Genomic DNA, 20,308 nt, shown 5'->3' on the forward strand with positions numbered 1-20,308 from the left:
CAAATGAATAAAAGAAATTAAAAATAAAAAAAAAACTGAACAAAATATAAGAACATTTACTGTAAATATATAAATGTGCTAGGATCCCAGACTCAGAGCAGATACTTCTCAGGGGCACATCTCCTGCCTGACTTTCCATGGCCTTTGATTAAATATCTAGCACCACAAAGAAGGAAAGCAAAGATCCATAGGAAGCAAGATATCATTTAACAAGACAGAAGGAATAAAGTCTATAGCCATCCCACCATCACCATGCACAATCTCCTCTGTTTTTGCAAACTGAGTAGTATTTGACCTCTTTAGTGTATGGATGACAGAGCAAAGTAAATTACTATACAAAAAAAGGCTGGTGCAATGATATCTATACATCATATAGACTATAGGTCTATATGTGTACCTTACCACATATAGGTAAGAAAAAATGGCACCCAAGCTTATATATAAGTCTGAACATATACATAAACAATATTATTTCTTGAAAAGGAACAGATGACTGAGCCACTAGAAATTAATCTTTTTAATTACCTAATGAATTGAGATGAAGTCTCACCTTTTGCCCATATTACCAAGTTCATGGACGCCTCTAACTTCAGCCTGTTGAATACTATAAGTATATGCTACACATCTACCATGATACGTATGAAATGGAACTGAAACTATACAGTACAGTATTAGTACAAGTTTCTTTTTAAGGATAACTAATGATTCACTGTCCGATTAAGTCCTCACAGAAATGCAGACAGAATGAGCAGGAGGCCTTTCCCTTTTTAAATTGTGTGTGTGTGTGTGTGTGTGTGTGTGTGTGTGTGTGTGTTTCATATAAACAAGTTTCCTGTTGTTTTCATCTTTGCCTCTAGAGTTCCCAAGGAGCTAAACTGAATCTCAGTGGTTTCCGAGCTACCATCCTGGGGTTCCAAATACCTATTCCTTTAGATACTGTGCTCTGTTGGTGCTGTAACTGCATCCCAGCCACAGTAGATATAAAACCAAGAAAATGACAGAGAAGATGAAGATTTTCTCATGCTCTTCTAGCTGTCCATAGTGTTTACTTCCAAAGATCCCTGTCCCTCACAGCACTCCTAGCTTCATCACTCTGACCTGATGATGTTCTTAAATAAACTGCTCACACACTATTGAGATGCTTGTATATGGCTGGTAGAAAATTCATTGATGTGCTTAAATGAACTTATCCCTATTCAGGAAGTTTGCCCTTGATCACTGTGGTGGTTTGAATATGCTTGTTCCATGGAGTTGCACTATTAGATGTAGCCTTGTTGGTGGAAGTGTGTCACTGTTAGGGTGGACTTTGAGATGCTCCTCCTAGCTGGCTGGAAATCGGCCTTCTCCTGGCCTAAAGGAGAAACCTGTAAACCAGCCCCAGTTAAATGTTGTCCTTTATAAGAGTTGCCTTGGTCATGGTGTCTCTTCACAGCAATGGAAACCCTAGCTAAGACACCCATCTACAAGGAAAAGGAGGTTTCATCCTCTTCAACCAGTGCCAGGTAAGGAAGAAAGGTGAGTGTACTCTGCTTAACCACCAACAATGTAAACACCAGAGGCTGTTAGGTTAAACAGCCACAAAGGCTCACTTGTTTGAATACCTCATGTCCAGCTGCTGGCACTATCTGGGTAAGTTGTGAATTGGGGGGTGGGGGTCAGGTGTCATGGCTGGGGATGTGGGTCACATCTAGCAGGACTCTGGAGACTATACTCAAGAGTCACCTGCAACCATGCTCTCTATGTCCTGATCAACCAAGATGTGAATAAGCCATATTGCAAGCTCCTATGGTCACAAACCAGACCTTTGCCATCTGCCATGTCTTCTTATCACATTAGACTGTGCCGTCTGAAACCGTGAGCCAAAATAACTCCCCCTTCCCTCAAGTTACTTCTGTTAGGTTTTGGTCACAGCAACAAGAAACTCTCCATAGCAGAACAACCATGTCAAAATTACTAATAAACAAAGGCTAGCTAGGCAGCTTTAAACTGAGGCCTCAGAAATACGTGACCAGAATAAAGTGATTCAGTTCCTAGCAAGTTTCATTTCATACACCAACAATTTGTTTTTCAGTTCTCCCTGTCTCCACAGTACTCAGATTTAGAAAGAACACTTTCAGTAGAAGCTTTTTTATGCTACATCATTTGTAACATTTACTTGAAGCTTGAAATTAAAATTTCCTTCTCTTACCAATTTAGTCCCTTCCCATTTGGCAAACATCCTTTTGATTCCTGCATCTCTAATGGAGCTGAAAATTAATGTGACTTTTTGTTTAATTCGTTGACTATGCAAGAGAACCATCAATGATGTTAGCATAGATCTTTCCAGTTGGCCAAGAGTTACAATGAAATTCTTACATTTTCATAGTACCCGACCTCTCAGAGGACCACAAAACCCCTTTCAAAACATGCTAAGGAGTAAGACCTCCACACCACTCACCAGCAGCTATGCCTCCTGTGAAATGCATGTTCCGATTAATTAACACTTATTCCAGAGAACTGCAAAATAGAGTATCCAAAGGTTCTAAAGAAAGATTTAGCAAAAAGTAGGCAAATTCATCACTGCAAGAAACAGAATTAATTTAGCACAAATGAGTTTCACTTATGGCAAAATTTAAAGAAAAAAAATTTATAGTAAATGTAAGAAAATCAAAATTTTAAATGTCTTTTTCTAAAGAATAAAGGAAAATAGTGGATAGTTATTTTAGCCTAACTTACTACCAAATGTTTTACCATCTTTCCAAGTATGTTGTCACAATCATGATACAGTGATGCTTACCCATGACTGAACATCAGTTACATGGCAACAATCCCATGACAGGCTGAAGTCAGGCTGTCTGACCACTAGAACCTTCTTACAGGAACTAAACTGCAGTCTAGTCTGAGAGAAAGCAGGGAGAACACATCACACTTTCAGTTTTATAATTCTGGTGCTACATATATTTAAGTCTACAAAATTCATCACATTTTGAGCATTTCAAACTCAATTTCATCTTCGTTTGTGATACTATAACAAAACGCCATATACTCAGTAGCTTATAAACAAGAGAAATATAGTCCATCACGGTTCTGAAAGCTGGAAAATCCAAGATCAAAGGAGCAGCAAATTTATGTTGTGAAGGATGGCTTCCTGGGCCACAACAGCCACATTCTATCTTTGACACCATATGGCAGAGGAAGATCTCTGGGCCTGTGAAAGGGCACTGATTCCATCCTTGAAGACTCTACTCTCAAATACCTAGTTCCTTCACAAAAGCCTCCACCTCTCTATACTATCACATTAAAATCTAGAACTGATCATATGAGTATAAGAGAAATAAAAATACAGTTTGTCATAAATCTTAAACCGTCCAATCACAGATAAGTGCTGGGCCTCTGCTCCTCACTGTAAATAAGTCAGTATTTAGTAAGTACATACTGCATGGCACAACCTGAGTCAAGCTCACATGGGGAACATAATAAAGAAATTATATCCTCTTCTTTCAAATGACCAACTGGTTTATTAACAGCTAACCGGAATCCATGGTCCCAGCAAAGCAATGGTTTCATTTTAGTTCTCGAGGTCTCTTGTAACTCACAGCTGATTTTCATCTCCAGCTGACCAGACACCATAGTTTCTTCACACAAATGGCCCAGTAGACTCTTGCTTCTCTCTGAAACTTCACAAGCCAGGCAGGCCTCTATCATCTACACTGCTCTTAACATTCTTATCTTCCAGTCTCTTAGAGAATACTTCACCAAGCTCTGAACATGCAATGGCTTTTCTCTACCAAAGTTACAAAGTCCTTCGACAAGGCTCCCCAAACAAGACAGTCAGGCATCACGGCAATACCCCTTTTTCCTGGTATCAACTTGTCTCAGGGTTTCTATTGCTGCAAAGAAACACTAAGAGCAAAAGGCAGCTTGGGGAGGAAAGGGTTTATTCAGCCTACACTTCCCGATCACTATTCATCGCACAGCCTGTGTTCTTACAGAACACAGGACCACCAGCCCAGGGATGACCCTACCCACAATGGGTTGTCTTCTCCCCACCAACCACTAATTAAGAAAATACTTTACCGTCTTGCCTCAGCCTGATCTGATGGAGGCATTTTTTAAATTGAGGTTTCCTCCTCTCAAATGATTTTAGCCAGTGTCAAGTTGACATAAAGTCATCCAACATAATAAGCACTGAGAAATTAAAAGATGTAAAACTACCATGGTCTAGGAGAAGGATACAATCTTTAATCTGACTAAATTTGCTTAAAGGAAAGGAAACACAAGTATGTCAAATGAATACACTGCTAAAGGTAAAAGGTTCACACAGTGCCTGAAAGGAATTGAATGACTCGGGCAAAAACCAGAGGACTGGATCACAAGAGAAAAGATGCTCAAGGATGAGGGCAAAGACAGCAGGATACATTTATAGTACAAACAGAAGACAGAGCTGTATTTGGGTAATGGAAGGAAAGAATGATTTAATTTGAACACAGCTGTACTTCTTGGCAAGTGCAGGTATGCCTATCTGACAGCAAACTATGTAAACTGTGGAGATACGGAATGCTGAGCTAAGGAAACAAAGCATTCCACATAGATTGCAGAGTGTAAGCAGTGAAACTAAAATTCAGTTAGGAACTGACAGTCTCCTTCTTTAATAGACAATGCTACTACTACAGACAGTCTGGAATACACACCATCACCACATGGGAAGGAGTCCAGAAAAGTAGAATGACCATATTTCCACAGGACAGATTCTAGGGCACACAGTCTGCTAAATACCCTTTCTCCTGAAAGCAAGACCCTGGGGAAAGGGAAGAAAGTGAGAGTATCAATCCCCTCCCTCCCCTTTGGGTTCTCTGGATCCCAAAGCACCTTGGGGAATCTGGGGAGCAGTCCCCATTGGATTATAAACTATCTTTGAGAAAGACTCTGGTCTAATATTAGCACCCCATTCTATTAAACTTAGCTACCTTCAGTATGGACCAAGGACTGTGTCCAGATAGAGAGAGCGCTCCATAAAATCCAAGAAAAGTTGCCACGTCAACCCAATAGCAATGAAAGTTCATATTTTTAAGCCCATGTCAATATGGGGAACCATGTAGAATATACTTGTGTATAGAAAAATAGGATGTGAAATTCCTTTCTAAAGACACAAGGTAAAGTGATCAACAAGGAATCGGAGAAAAGGTAAGTAAAGGGGACCTGGGGAGCACTCAGCCTATTTCCCAACACACAATCAGTTCTCTCAAAATCAAAAGTCCAACGTAATCCAACTGCATTTCCATAGGAGGATATCCTATGGTCCGACAGTTTTGCTGCAGAAACACACCCTGACATTCCACTTATATTCTGCATTTCTTAATTTCTTTCTGCTGTACAGGCTTACCCAATTGTGGGAATTAAATGATTTCTCCATTTCATATCTGACTTTGTAAAGATTACAACATTATACTACATTATATTATTACATTATATTATTCAGTCCATATTGTTCATAAGTTTAATATCCTATTTAAATGTCACATCAAAATGCTAAGAGCTATATCACCTATTGTTTTGTGTCCCTATTATCATCCTATCCAACAAGGCCAATGCTGATAATCTCCCGACCAAAGCAGAGCTGACCATAAACTAGTCCCTTTTCATAATTTGTTGTCTCTAGAAGTATATATGTGATCTCTGTAAGTCACTATATTAAATATATTCCATCTAGTGAGGAGTCAAACTCTCGTTAGTGAACAGCTTTTTAGTGACACTATGCCACCAGTATCTCCCTATCAGTGAAAAGGTTAATGGATTTTAATAGCACACTCACTCCCAAATGTGCTACTTCCTGTAAAAGACAGAAAATGCATCCTATCTGAAGTCCTCGATTACTGCCAATGCTCTGTCTGGGACTCAGCTATTTGCCTTCTTCCAGGGACACACATGCACGCTCAATGCAGCTGCATGGAAGCCACCTCCGAGGACTGAAAGGAAGGAATGATCACGGCAGCTCAGTGGTGACATAGCAGCTGTTGGGTGCATCAGAGCCAGAAATAGTGCTGGCCTTTTTCACTGCCATATCACGCTGCTAGCACCTATCTAAGTGCTGCTGCTCACCACCCTGTGAGGCTCAGTACTTGGTGCTAAGCCTTCGTCATCTGCTCTGCTTCATTTCCTTCTGCTGCAGCCCACATCTAACCATAGAATCGTGGCCAAAGCATGGATTCTGTTGCTGTTCACTTTATATTTTCAAAACCATACAAAAATTTCAAGTAGCTAATATAAAAAGTTGTATTCTACTCTCTTACAAGCAATTTCTTGAAATAACAAACAAATAACTATGAAAAGCCCAGAATTAGATAAGAAAAAAGTTATACTACAAATGTCATAATACTTTCTAGATAATGTTAATGAGGATAGAAAGTGAAAATGGACTTGAACATAACTATAAAAAAGATAACCGTTTTTAAACTTTGAATTGTATGTGTAGGTTGGTGGCAAACATTTATTGCACCATCTTTCTACTACAGTCAAAGGCATCTGAAGACAGAGGAGTGGCTGGTGTGCACTGCTACCGCTCTAATGCAGCCGAACAGGTAGTTTGGAGGAATGTTTTCTTAGAATCCTTTTACTTAGTGCCAACATGTTTTATGATTCACAATTTCTAAATTCTGGTAGAACAAGAGAGGACATCAAGAAACCTGTCAACGGTTCCTCTGGGTAGGGAGGTCAGTCAGGTGAGAACATGAATTACAAGGCAAAAAGATAACACTAGGGAAGCCTATCCAGTCCCCCAGGCACAGTGTCTCATACAAATGCTGTCTTCTTAGCACTTCCAGGCTCACTTATGGACCGGGCACATACTTCTTCCAAAAGGCTTCAGTCTAGATACCCAAGGAAAACACCAGCTTCTGCAAGATGCCACCCTTGGCCTGACTGGCATTTACATCCATGTTCCACATCGGTCCCAAGGATACAAGCATGTAGCAGAAAAGAGAGGAAACTGCAGAAACTTCACAACAAGCTCCAGCCTCAGAGCCTGTACCTGCTATGACAACCACAGAAAGCTGAGTCTACAGACTACTCTAAGACTAGTCCTCGCTCATCCCTTCTGCTCCAACATTCCCATCTGTGTAATTTCTGCTATTATCCCCTGGCAGGCACCAAAATCTGACTCCCAACCCCAGCCTCCCATGGCCAATCAAGCTACATCACAGACCATATGAAGCTCAAGAAGAAAAAAAACCCAAGTGTGAATGCTTCAGTCCTTAGAAGGGGGTTCAAAATACCCATGGGAGGAGATACAGAGACAAAGTTTGGAGCAGAAACTAAAGGAAAGGCCATCTAGTGACTGTCCCACTTGGGGATCCATCCCATATACACCCCAAACTCAGACACAGTTGTGGATGCCAACAAGTGCTTGCTGACTAGAGCCTAATATAGCTGTCTCCTGAGAGGCTCTACCAGTACCTGACTAATACAGAAATGGATACTCACAGCCATCCATTGGACTGAGCACAAGGTCCCCAATGGAGGAGTTAGAGAAATGACCCAAGGAGTTGAAGAGGTTTTCAGCACCATAGGAAGAACAACTAACTATATGAACCAACCAATAACCCCCAGAGCTCCCTGGGAGTAAACCATCAACCAAAGAGTACACATGGAGGGACTCAAGGATCCAGCCACATGTGTAGCAGAGGATAGCCTTGTGGGACATCAATGACAGGAGAGGCCCTTGGCCTTATGAAGGCTCTATGCCCCAGTATGAGGGTATACCAGGACAGGGAAGCGAGAGTGGGTGGGTTAATAAGCAGAGGGAGGGGGAATGAGATGGGGAGGGGGGAGTTTGGAAGGGAAATGAGGAAAAGGGATAAAATTTGAAATGTAAAGAAAATGTCTAATGTAAATAAATTTAAAAAAAAAGAATTCTATAAGTTTATTTGTTAATACTTCAACTTAAACAAGTGCAAGCCACCATCTTTGTGATCCTAATTCTCAATCACTTGGGTTAAAATTTCCCCCAGACCCCAGGACCTTCCTGAGTTAGGGTTCATGTAAAGAGATTGTGGAAGGCCATTTGTTTTTCACATATTTCTCTAATCACTATCTCCTTTTACTGCCCTTTTAATACAGTCTCCTTTTACTACAGTCTTTTCAGGCAACACACTGACTGAACATAGCTTATGACTGATATTTCTCACCCATTTTCTTCTCCACTAATTTGGTGTGAATATTACTGCCAGATTAATCATCCAGAAAATATTATTTTGGCCATATTAGTACTTTAACAAAAAGAAGAGTCTCTATCACCATCGATGAGGTAATAGTGACACCTCAAATCTAATTAAATCTGATCGAGCCTTTATCTTCAAGTTATAAGGAAAAAAAAACAGTAAATGACACTAATCAATCAACAAAATCAGGCTACAGGAAGTGCTGCATACTGAATGATCAAGTTTCTCTGATAAATATCAGGGCGTGAATAATAAAACAGAAAAGAAGGAGAATGTATACACTCAAAGTCTTAAACTCAACAACCTACATACATTTCAACTGCATTTGGATCCTGAATCCACAAATGGAAAAGCATATAAATACCACATGTGAACAACAAAAAATGTAAACAATACTGAATATTTGATAAAGAAATTTTGGCTTTAGCTATGGTTACACTTTTATAAAAATAGTTATCATCTTTTGGAGATATATTGAAATAGAAACAAAGCAAAATTATCTTTAAGAGCCTTTCAAAAATAGGGGAAGAACATAAATAAGAAAGAAAGAAACAGTTTTGCCCAAAATCTGATACCTGTGAAGTTGGAGAATGGATGTTAGAAATCCATTACACTATGTCTGAACACGTATGAAATTTTTCATAATGTAGAAAAATAGAAAAAGGTCCCTTCCAGTAGGCACCAGCTCCAGGCCACCTGGGGCACGAACTCTGCAGACGGTTCCACGGCCCCCAGAGGACTGTCCATGCGATCTTAGGATCACTGGTGAGTGAAACACAATATCTGTTCCAAACCAATCATGACAGGCCTATACCAGCAGCAGGGTATAGGAAACCTGCCTGACCAGGGGCTCAGTCCCTTCAGGTTGGCACCAGCTCATGGCCACCTTGGGCATGAGCTCAACAGACAGTCCCACTGTCCCCAGGGGACTCTCCACACCGCAGGTGCTCTAGAACACCTAGGATCTTAGGATCACTGGTGAGTAGAACACAACATCTGTTCCAAATTCAGGTGACAGCAGATGCTGGCGAGGATGTGGAGAAAGAGGAACACTCCTCCATTGTTGGTGGGATTGCAAGCTTGTACAACCACTCTGGAAATCAGTCTGGCGGTTCCTCATAAAATTGGACATAGTACTACCGGAGGATCCAGCAATACCTCTCCTGGGCATATATCCAGATGTCCCAACCGGTAAGAAGGACATATGCTCCACTATGTTCATAGCAGCCTTATTTATAATAGCCAGAAGCTGGAAAGAACCCAGATGCCCCTCAACAGAGGAATGGATACAGAAAATGTGGTATTTTTACACAATGGAGTACTACTCAGTCAGTCATGCTTGGGGCAACAAAGCGTGAGGAGCATATATCAAGTAGGTGTACCAACAGGATCTTCATACAGTGTGGCTTTAATGCTTTATCCACTCAAAATCTCAGCTAAAAGTAGACAAGTGTGGTTTAGGCACAAAAGGCTGGAAGACCTGTTTTACCTGCCTGTCGTTCTACAGGTCAAGATGAAATCTAGCCAAAGTAGGTCTTTATGGTTATCTAGAAATTCATGAACAGACTTACAACCAAATCTACCAAATCCAGGTGTGCCCTGCCAAGCCTTTATTTTCTAAAGTATGACTCAGTATAATAACTATCTCCATTTTCCCGAGGTTCTATTGCACATTGAATACCCTAGTACTTTCCTCGGGTATTTGCCACATCTGTGCAAGACCCTAAGATATCTCCTTGGCTCTCGATCCTTTCTGCTATAAGAATTAGTAGTAAACCTGAAACATGTGCTATTCAAACTGACTGCAATTTAGAGGAAAATTTGTGAATTGTCTTTCAGATGTTAATTAAATTGTATGCCATTCAACTCACGGCAAAACAGAACAAAACTTTTAAAAAGAAAAACCATTCTGGAGAAGCAGTCTCTGGCTGACAGCTTGGCCACACTGTCTAAAATAGCAGTAAGCTAAAACTTTCAAGTCTGAGAAATGAGAAAACACTATTTCTGAATAATTCACTCATAAATATGTGGCTTAAGTACTTTGAAAGGCTAGCTCCACTTTAAGGATGGGAATCCTCACTTAGCTAAAATATTAAGTGCAACAAAACCTAAGAATAACTTAGTTCCACTCCTAGATTGAAAATAGAAACAGTATGTCTCCTTGAAAATCCCCTCTAGGTCATGATCAGGACCAATAATTTCATAGATTTTCTTCCCTGACAGCAAACTCCTAGCTCTCTCTCCATGAGGTTAATTTTATCACTATTTAAACATTAATGAAGCAGTTACCAAAGTAAAATGATGTTACATTCTCTAGAAAATGACATCAAGACACTAGAAAAGCAATGGCTTATTCCAGGAGTCACTATCAGTCGTAAACAGAGTCCTTGGGATCTACTGCTCAGACACGATTAAGTTCACCAAAGGACTGACTATCCATGTCAGCCAACAATGGTAAATGTTTTGAAACCAGATATTAAAACCTACATCTTTTCAGAATCATACAGCTAGGAAGATGAGGTTACTTAAAGTGACCCTCTTCTTTTCTCTATTATGCAGAAGTTGGTAAGAAATGGGGACTTTCATGTTTTTAGTGGACCCCAGACTTCCACACTTGAAAATGTGCAGCCATGGGTATGACAGGCATATCACCGAGTGGGTGACATTTTGGAAGGAGAGTTCTGCAGCTCAGAAGGGTAAAAACACGTATTTCTATTATCACAGTTTCAAAAGAGTACAAAGCCGAAAAAGGAGTGCAATGGTGTGTGGTCATGGGGCTGACACCTTGTTACTGTGATAGCTCTGGCCTTGTCTTTCTCACTGTCTGTCTCCAGACACAAACATGCTGAGACAAATGAGCTTCTAACTAAAGGACGGGGTCTGCAGGCAGGGGAAGCCCAGGTTCCAGAAGAAAGCAACTGCAGGTTTATTTTAAAGCTAAGAATCTTAATCATCTCCTCCTCCTCTTCTTCTTCTCCCTCCTCCTCCTCCTCATCCTTCTTTTTCTTCTTCCTCCTCCTCCTTCTCCAGGTTTTAATGTTTAAAAAAATCTTTAAATTTTTAGCAGCAAACATTTTCCATACCAAACAAAGCTGGAAATTAAACTCCAAACACGTATAACTCCATTCATCATGTTATCTTACTTTCATTCATGCTTAAATGCAGATGTCTGCTATTTTCAATTATTTCATGCTTCAAGGGTAATTTTTCACCTAAAGACCATTCTTCCAAGAAGCATATGAAAACTAAATTGGCTCTATGGATAAAACTCTACATGAAAACTAAATGAAACCCCTTCCTTGTCCTAAACCTGCCAGTGAGCAAGACATTTCCCAGACAGGGACTGTGACTGTGTTAGAGTGGGGAATGTGCAGGAACCTCGTGGATTCAATATTTCCTTTTGGAGTAAAAACACTGTTTGAAAGTTAGACTACAGCTATGGGTTTACAACTTCATAAAGATATTGTAAAAACTATTCTTTACAGTTGACCTTAGCGAACAGTCTGAGAAGCAGTAAAGCCTGTACCTTTAAACTTTGCAGCATATCAGTTGCAATCCATTGAAGCTGCTAAAATACATCCCTCTGTGATGTGAAATTACAAAATCCAAATCTCCATTTTAAACTTTGGAAGGAATAATTCACTTAATAACCCAGAAGTACCTACTGTAACAATTTATACATTCCAATATTAATGCCTCATTGAATTTAAGTTGCTTCGTTGTTACCATCATTTTTAAATGTTTTTTAATAAATAAATCTTGTTCCTTTTCTTTTTTTTTTTAAGATTTATTTATTATTATAAATAAGTACACTGTAGCTGTCTTCAGACACACCAGAAGAGGGCATCAGATTTCATTACGGATGGTTGTGAGCCACCATGTGGTTGCTGGGATTTGAACTCAGGACCTTCAGAAGAGCAGTCAGTGCTCTTACCCACTGAGCCTTCTCACCAGTCCCTTATCATCATTTTTAATATAAGTTTTGTTTTTAAAGGTGTAGGAGCTACACATATTTGATAAAGCCACTGCAAATAAAGGAAGACAGGATAGTTTGTTTGTCCTGCTCATAATTTCAATCAGCTCCTCATTATGGCAGAACTAGGATCATTTCATTGTTACTGGAAACTTAGAAATAGTCATTTAAGTTGTGCAAAGTCAGAACTCTTCTATTGCAGGAGCAGATGAATTACTGTCTTTGCATGTGTGGCAATGTCATATTTAAGTGTTCTATACTGAACAACTGATATAAATAAAAATAAATAGACACACTATCTACACTATTGGGTCATATTACAAAATACAATATATGCAATAGGTTACATAAATTGCTGCAAGTTTTTCAAAGAAGTGTGTTTGTGAGTGTTTCTCTCCCCGTCCCCCCTCCCCCTCTCTCTGTCTCCCTCTCTTCTGTGTGTGTGTGCTGTAAATGAGGGCCAGTATATAAAATAATGAAATGTTACCAAAGGCAAATTTCAACATAGAGGCGAATGGGTAGTCTTTTAGTATTCTTAAAAAGTTTCCTTCAAGTTTAAAAATATTTAAAAGTTCAAAACATAATAAAATAAAATACATCTATTAAGCCTGCATGCCTAGATATTGTTCTTGTTCACCTTTCATCCGATATGACCTCTGCCATATAAGTGAGGTGTTTAGTTATTTATATTTAATATAATTGTATACTTAGTATAAACCTTTTCATTTATTTCCTAGCCATATCATGTTGGCTTTGTTCTTTATCTTTTCCTTCTCCTTTGCTCCTTTTTCTTCCTTTCTTGACATCAATTTTCTTCCTTTCTTAGTTTTTCAGTGGTCAATTTTATCTTCTCTGGAAAGCTTTTTAGCTATTTATACATTCTATTGTTTTAGTGCACCAGTAATTAAATTTTGCATTCTGAAGTTATTATAGTTTATCCTAAACATTATATATCTTCACGCATGCTGTAAGAAACTTTTATCAATACAGATTTATTTACCAGAAAAATATTTCTAAAATTATTGCTATATATCTACAGAAGAGCAGTCAGTGCTCTTACCCACTGAGCCTTCTCACCAGTCCCTTATCATCATTTTTAATATAAGTTTTGTTTTTATGATTAATAGCTTTCCTTTAAACATAAAGAAAGTTCATCAAAAGATAAAAAAATTCAATAAATAAGGAAAATGATATTTCACTGTTACCCACATATTTTTTCCTGTAGTTACCATATGTTACCACTTTCCTTCAGCTTAAAAAGCTTTCTATATTTCTTAAGTACAAGTCTAAATACTTTTAACTTTAATTCATTTTAAAATGTCTGTTTTGATGTACTAACCAGAACCCTGGAGCTCTTGTCTCTAGCTGCATATGTATTGAAAGATGGCCTAGTCGGCCATCAATGGAAAGAGAGGCCCATTGGACTTGCAAACTTTATATGCCCCAATATAGGGGAATGCCAGGGCCAAAAGAATGGGAATGGGTGGGTAGGGAAGTGGGGGGCGCTATGGGGGACTTTTGGGATAGCATTGGAAATGTAATTGAGGAAAATATGTAATAAAAATATTAAAAATCAAAAAAAAATGTCTGTTTTACCTTTACCACAAAGGATAATTTCAATTGATTCAACATTCTATCTATTGATACAATAGTCTAGATTGACTTTTTCTCTGGCACCTTCAAGATAGCATTCACTGGTTTCTGGCTTATGCTGACACTGAAGTCAGTGGTTATTTTTATATGTCCCCCATAGTGGTATGTCCTTTTTCTTCTCAGGCTATTTTTTTAACATTTTTGTCCTTTGGTTTTCAGCAAACTGACATCTAGTATTGATTTTCTTTGTGTTAATCTTACTTGGAATTAGTGGGCTTCTTGATACATGGGTCTATATTTTCAAAAATTTTGGCCATTATTTCTTCTGGCAATGTTATGCCCTAATCTTCTCCCTCTACCACTGCAATCACATAATTGTTAGATGAAAGAAACTATATCAGGGAAACTAATGGCTTTACTCATTTTTTTGGTTTAGGTCTGATACCACTCTGTGTGGATGGGTTTTAATGATCTATGATCAGGTTCACTGATCCTCTCGAGAGTATAAAATTAACCATTTACTCCAACTGGTGATGTTGTCATTACAGATACAATTTTTTGTCCATTTTTATCCTGCATATGAGTCATGCAGTCACACTTTTGAATGGTATTATAACTGCTAGCTAGACATTGTGCATATGCATCATTGTTGGGAATCTGATTCTTTTATACTAGTTAAGAGAGAGTTTAGATGTTATCCAGTTACTTCATAAGGGGATCAACTCAGTTCAGGGGACTCTGGAGGTGTACTGTATGAATTAACCTTTGCTCTGTGACTAGAAGGGCTATGTATGTTCCTAAGGCATAAAGTCACATCTGAAACCACTGGCTACTTTGGCTTGTTCTCTCCTCATTCCCAAGCATTTGCATATACTTTCAGAATCTCCAATCATCAATCTCTACCATGGTGGTTGTTTCCTGCTAAGGCTTGTAGAACATGTTTGACCAAGGGATCAGCCAACTCTACACTAATTTTCTAGGGCTCCTTTTGCATGCAATTTCCTGCTCTCCAGAACTCTATTCTTCACAAATTTCATAAGCCTCTATATCCCTAAACTGTAATCCCTGATCCCTCTGAAAAGATAATCTTTTGGACTTCATTTCTCTATGGTGATAGCTTGAAAAATACCCATCAGAGGAAGCAAGAAAAATATGGAACTAATCTCACTTGCTCTCTGCTTTCTGTTATTTAACCTGAGTCGATTTGGATTTATAGTTCCTTACTACAAAAGGTAATTTCAACATAGCCAGAACTATAGGTCCAGAATTCCCTCAATATTTAAAATTGCTTTAACATGTTAATAACATGAAAAATACATTTCATTTCTAGGTGGCAAACATTTCTATAAGCAAACCAGCATGGAAAGTGTTAAACAAGCAGCTACAACCCATAGAGATATTTTCACCAATAAACAAACATTTTTCAAGCACCTATTTCAGGTACATAGTAATTGATATATTAGTAAAAAGAATCCAAAAAAAGTAGATTCAATCCATTTTAACTGAGCAAATGCACATCACCTCACTCCCAAAAATAAGTCTAGAAAATGAGTTACTAAGAATCAATCTTATTCAATCTACCAGGAGCGTGCATATATTCTCAAAAATGACTACAATTTGCATTCATGATTTATTTATCACTGCAAACATTCCTATTTTCTGTGCAAGTGATTTCATTCCAACATAGTTACATTTTTCAATTCTCCACATGTACTTACTCTTTTTAATACTAAGTTGATATTACCATTTCTATTTAGCTATGTCAAACTTATTTTGGCTAACTCTTAATTGCATTTCTAATTTTCATCTGGCCAAATCAAATCTATTTTGTCGGCAGAGAGAAAAATATAATGCAGTTTCTGAATGCCATGTCAGCAGTATCATATCAAACAGTCCTGCAATCCCTTTGGTCATCAGCAAATGAGAGTAATGCACTTCCAACCGTGGACTTATTTCCATCTCTCAGAATAAGCTCCTGACCTGTCAGTTAACCCAATGCCTGAAAAGGTGATTGTAAGAAAATAGTAAAATTAAGAACAGCCATGTTCATAAAATAGCTTTAAAACATTTTAATATTTATTATCTCTCCCCCACATATACCTGCTCTCTTTCTTTTAAAACAAGGTCTCATTTCATAGGCACAGTCAGCAATTAACTCTCTATAAATCCCAGAACGGCCCTCAAACTCATGATATTCCTATATTAACCATGCAAGTTTCTTATTAGCTAAACATATGACTAATTTCAATGAAGCAAAAAAAAAAAAACCAATGAATATAGAGTATATTCATAGAGTATATCTTTGAGTGCTACATATTGCGAATCAGCAATTATTCTTAGAGCCTGACACCCCCTGTAAAATAATAACAATAATAACAACAAAAGGTCATTAGAAGTCCTTTGAAAGATGGCAGAAATGACATCATCCCCTTTCTCTGAAAGCGTTACTTTCTTATCCAGTTTGTACTTCCTACGGTAATAACTGAGGCATCTGTTTTCTATTTCTCTACACTGTTGCCCCAGTCAAGATGGCAGCCTCTGTACAAAGGCCTTACCTGCAGCACATCCTGGATCTTCACCCACACATCTGCCATGTCATATAATTTGATCTCCTCCTGCTGTGTTAGCTGGGTCCCAACAGAGTCCTGAAGGTACCCCAGAACCACAGAGTGTGCAGTGGCTACAGCATTAAACTTATCAAACAACAGTTCCAGCAGTTCTAGAAGTAACCTGTGGAGAAACAGAACAAAACAGAACAAAACATTTACATAAATCCATACCATCACAGAGGAATGGTTTACACTGGCCTGCAAGAAAAAATTAACAGCTCTAGTGAGAAGCACAGCCCAAGGTAAGCAGACAAATTTCACATTCCAACAGATTTGATTTGGAACGGCTGCATGATCTAAGCAATCTTCTAAATGTATCTACTCAGATTACTGTCACCAAGTGATGATGACTTAAGAGTTTATAAATCCATTGTAAAATCCCTAAACTAGCAGCCTAATAACACAGCTCTTTTTAGCATATTTGAGAGTATAGAATTGTAACTATTCTCTTTTCATATAGGTAGTCTCCAATGAATTCTGGACAGTTTTTCAGACAGCAGTTCAGATGCCACACAGAATGTGATATTCAGTAGCAATAAATGCAGTGCTTTGGTAAGGACACTAATCCTGTTAGTCATGGGAAGCTGTGCTCTGCTATCATTCAAATGCATAGCCTAAGGTGTAGGGGGAAAAAATGGACACCTGCTAAGCAATCTGACTTTCACTACGGGGTGCAGCTTAGGCATTCACATTATCTCATTTATCAAAGTGAGATATGCTGGACACATATTATTACATCGATTCTATATACTCAAGGACATAAAATGAGGTTGCCAAGCAGCTGGTCTCAGAACAATAGTTGATTTCCAAGCTAGTGCATTTAGCCACCTACCTCTCACTACCATTCTAGAATACAGATGTGTATTTAAGAAAAAAGTACAGAGATTTTTGTCATGGATACAAAGTACTTCCTCTACCATTGAGCTTTATAGCTTTACTGATCACAAAGCCACAGAATGGCTTCCTCCTCTAACTTGGAGAGGAGTGCAACCGAGGTTTAAGGAACTTCCCACACGTGGCTTACATATGCACCCTGACAAGTATAGGTCACAGTTATCGTTTTGCAGGTGTTCTGCCTCCCCTCTCCACTATCATTTTTTCAAATTGGATTCTACATTATATATTGCTATACCCAACAATACTTAGAAGATGGTTAGGAAATATTTGCTGAACACATTTAATGACTAATCATGAATGAAGATTGAAAACCTTGGAATGTGAGCTTCAGTATATGTTTCTATGTTCCCAGATCCTGAACAAACTGATAAGCCAACTTGCAGAGTAGAAGAGCAGCACAAAGGTGCTTTACAGAGGTGTCAATTAACAAGACTTTATGGCCGTAAGTGGAGGCTGCAACTATAATCTCACAAAAACGCACAGCATGTTATCTATTCCTATGTCTTCTTTATTGCCCAATTGTTTTAATTAATGTGCCAATGTGACAGCCCATAACTATGCAATGATAAAACTCTAATATCTATTTGACATTGCAATTTCAATGAGAGAGAATCAATAGAATTTATGTAGTGCTCCCAGCCTGCAGTATACTTGCATAATCTAGGAATAACACATTGAGTAGGTAAACAGGAGCCATCGTACCTTTTGAAAGAAAACTCTATCTTCTCAATGTTAGCTCAGATTTATATCTACATGTGCCACATTTTTCTGTTTTAAAAAGCCATATATAACAGCGGAGAAAAGTTGGCTAAGTAAACATAACTGTTAAAAAACAGTTAATTCAGTATTAAGAAAATATTAGTATATGCTTGTAACTCAATCATACACAGTAAATAGTAGGGCAACCCAAGTTTCTACTTAAATTTGCTATTAAGGACAGTAGACTATGGCTCCAAAGAATGAGCCTGCAAACAATATGTAAAACAAGGAGCATTAAAGCAATGTATTAGCTTTCATTAACTGGTTCTTTTAACGCTCTTGATAATGAAATCTCAGGGTTGTTATATTTCTGTTATGGTTTGTCATGAAGGTAGTTATATGACCAAATGTCCTTTCTGACAAAATGAAACTTTAACGGCCTTACTGTACTTAGCATTGTTTGAAAACACATCAATTGATGACACTCGGAAGTCTAGAGGACACTGTGGTCCAGGAGCTTGCAGTTCCAACAGAACATGAAAAGGAAAGCAGTACAATGGTTGGCTCTATGACCACTGCCCTCCGCTGCTGTGCATCCTATCAGCCAGGTACCCGAAGAGCATAATTAGCAGGTGCAGGTCTCTCTCAGAAAAGACCCAGTGAAGCAACGAGATGGGATATAGATTCAGAGTTTCTATTTACATTGAGGAAATGGCATCCCTTAATAAAATAAAACCTGACACAGGGCCAGATTCAGCCACTCATGTAGGCTCAATGTCTCGAGGCAGGCCCTCTACTCCAGTACAATCATCAGAGCTACAAAGGATAGGGGAAAGTGCAGCATTCACTAGAAGGCTATGGGCCAGCCTTGTGACATTTCTACAGGCAGCTCTGCCTATGTGGAGCTAAGAATCCATTCAAGGCAGGAAAGCTCAGCCCTGCTTTACAACACAACCATAAATAGTAACAGACCTGCAGCTACAAGAGAAAAACTTACTTTTTCATATCATGAAGGATGAGAAAAGGTGATACAAAAAAATGAGAAATGAAAGCTATCAACCACAGCTTAATAGAGGATGTATACCTAGAATATCTATTAAAAAAAAAAAAAAAACTCCATGTGCCAGTGTCACTTGTAATTTTAAATAAAGAGTAAAAATTGAAATGCAAAAAGATGTAAATGCATACTGTTGTTGTGAAAAATACATGTTAATAGCAACTGAGCAACACAAAGATATGTAACATCATTAGTAATAAGTGAATTGAAATCAAAATCAAAATGAAAAAATATTTTTATCTACCGGAATAAAACAATAAAAAAGGCAAATATAAAGTATTGTAACTGTCGTACAAATTTCCTCAGATTATAAACTGTCACTTCCTCCATAGAACAAGCTCTCAAAGTTTCTCAAAACATTAAATACAGAGACTCCATACTTAGAATACCCATGTAATTGATCAGAAAACATAGGCACACAAAAGCTTGAATACAAATGTTCACAGTACCATTAGTGACAACAAGCAAAATAATCCAATGTTTGTTTACTAATAAGTGTAAGTATAATATAAATGTGTACTATATTGGATAGTACATAAAAAACAAAACAATCTATGAGACAGCAAGAACAAGCTGAAAATATTCTGGAAAAAAAGTTGAAGATGATTGCCTGTTTATATGAAACATCTCAAGGACAGAAAAAGTCATAGATACACTAGTGGTTTTTAGAACAGGAAGAAATCAACTCATAAAATGACAGATTTATAGCTGAAACCACAGCAATCAAAGCCTGTCATTATAATAAAAACATGTCACTAATCATTAACAGAATGCCTGATAGTAAATGTTACGTGTTGATTCATTTTGATTCACTTTCACAGGGTTCACCTAATAGTTGTTTGGACTCATGAGCTTAGGCAGCACTTGGAAGGGGAAAAGACCCATGGACAAAATACAATCCTAAAGACATGTACCCAGTGACTTGCAGCCTCCAGCTGGGCTCCACTTTCTGGCTGCATCACCTCCCAACAATGCCATCATATTATGAATTCATCAACAGATTAATCTATTGCTCGGGTCAGAACTCTTGAAATTTAATACCAGTATATCAAGAAGATAGTTTACTAATTGTCTAGGTATTTCTTAGTTTAACCAAAATTAATGACTGCATTTATTCAAGAAGTGAAATGTAAGGTTTCTGAATTACATTCCAAAATAGCTTAAGCTCTAACAGCAGCAGCTCTGTCTTAAGTAAAACAGATAATGAGTGTCTACAGTTCTACTGTGGTAAATAAGAAATACATAGAACAGTGAAGAATGGAATCTAAAAATTCAAAACAAAACT

The 20,308-nt window shown here is 38.2% G+C and overlaps 1 protein-coding gene across 1 annotated transcript in view; it reads right to left on the reverse strand.

Annotated features, from left to right (window-relative positions):
* The window catches only part of Exoc4 (exocyst complex component 4), a 735,179-nt gene that overhangs the window by 609,010 nt on the left and 105,861 nt on the right, over window positions 1–20,308 (reverse strand). The window contains exon 7 of the mRNA XM_021164590.3: window positions 16,317–16,491. Coding sequence (XP_021020249.1) covers window positions 16,317–16,491 — 175 coding nt within the window. The remainder of the gene's footprint in view (window positions 1–16,316; window positions 16,492–20,308) is intronic.

This window comes from Mus caroli, unplaced genomic scaffold (assembly GCF_978045245.1).
Source record: "Mus caroli unplaced genomic scaffold, Mus_caroli_1 scaffold_7, whole genome shotgun sequence".
Lineage (NCBI taxonomy): Eukaryota > Metazoa > Chordata > Mammalia > Rodentia > Muridae > Mus > Mus caroli.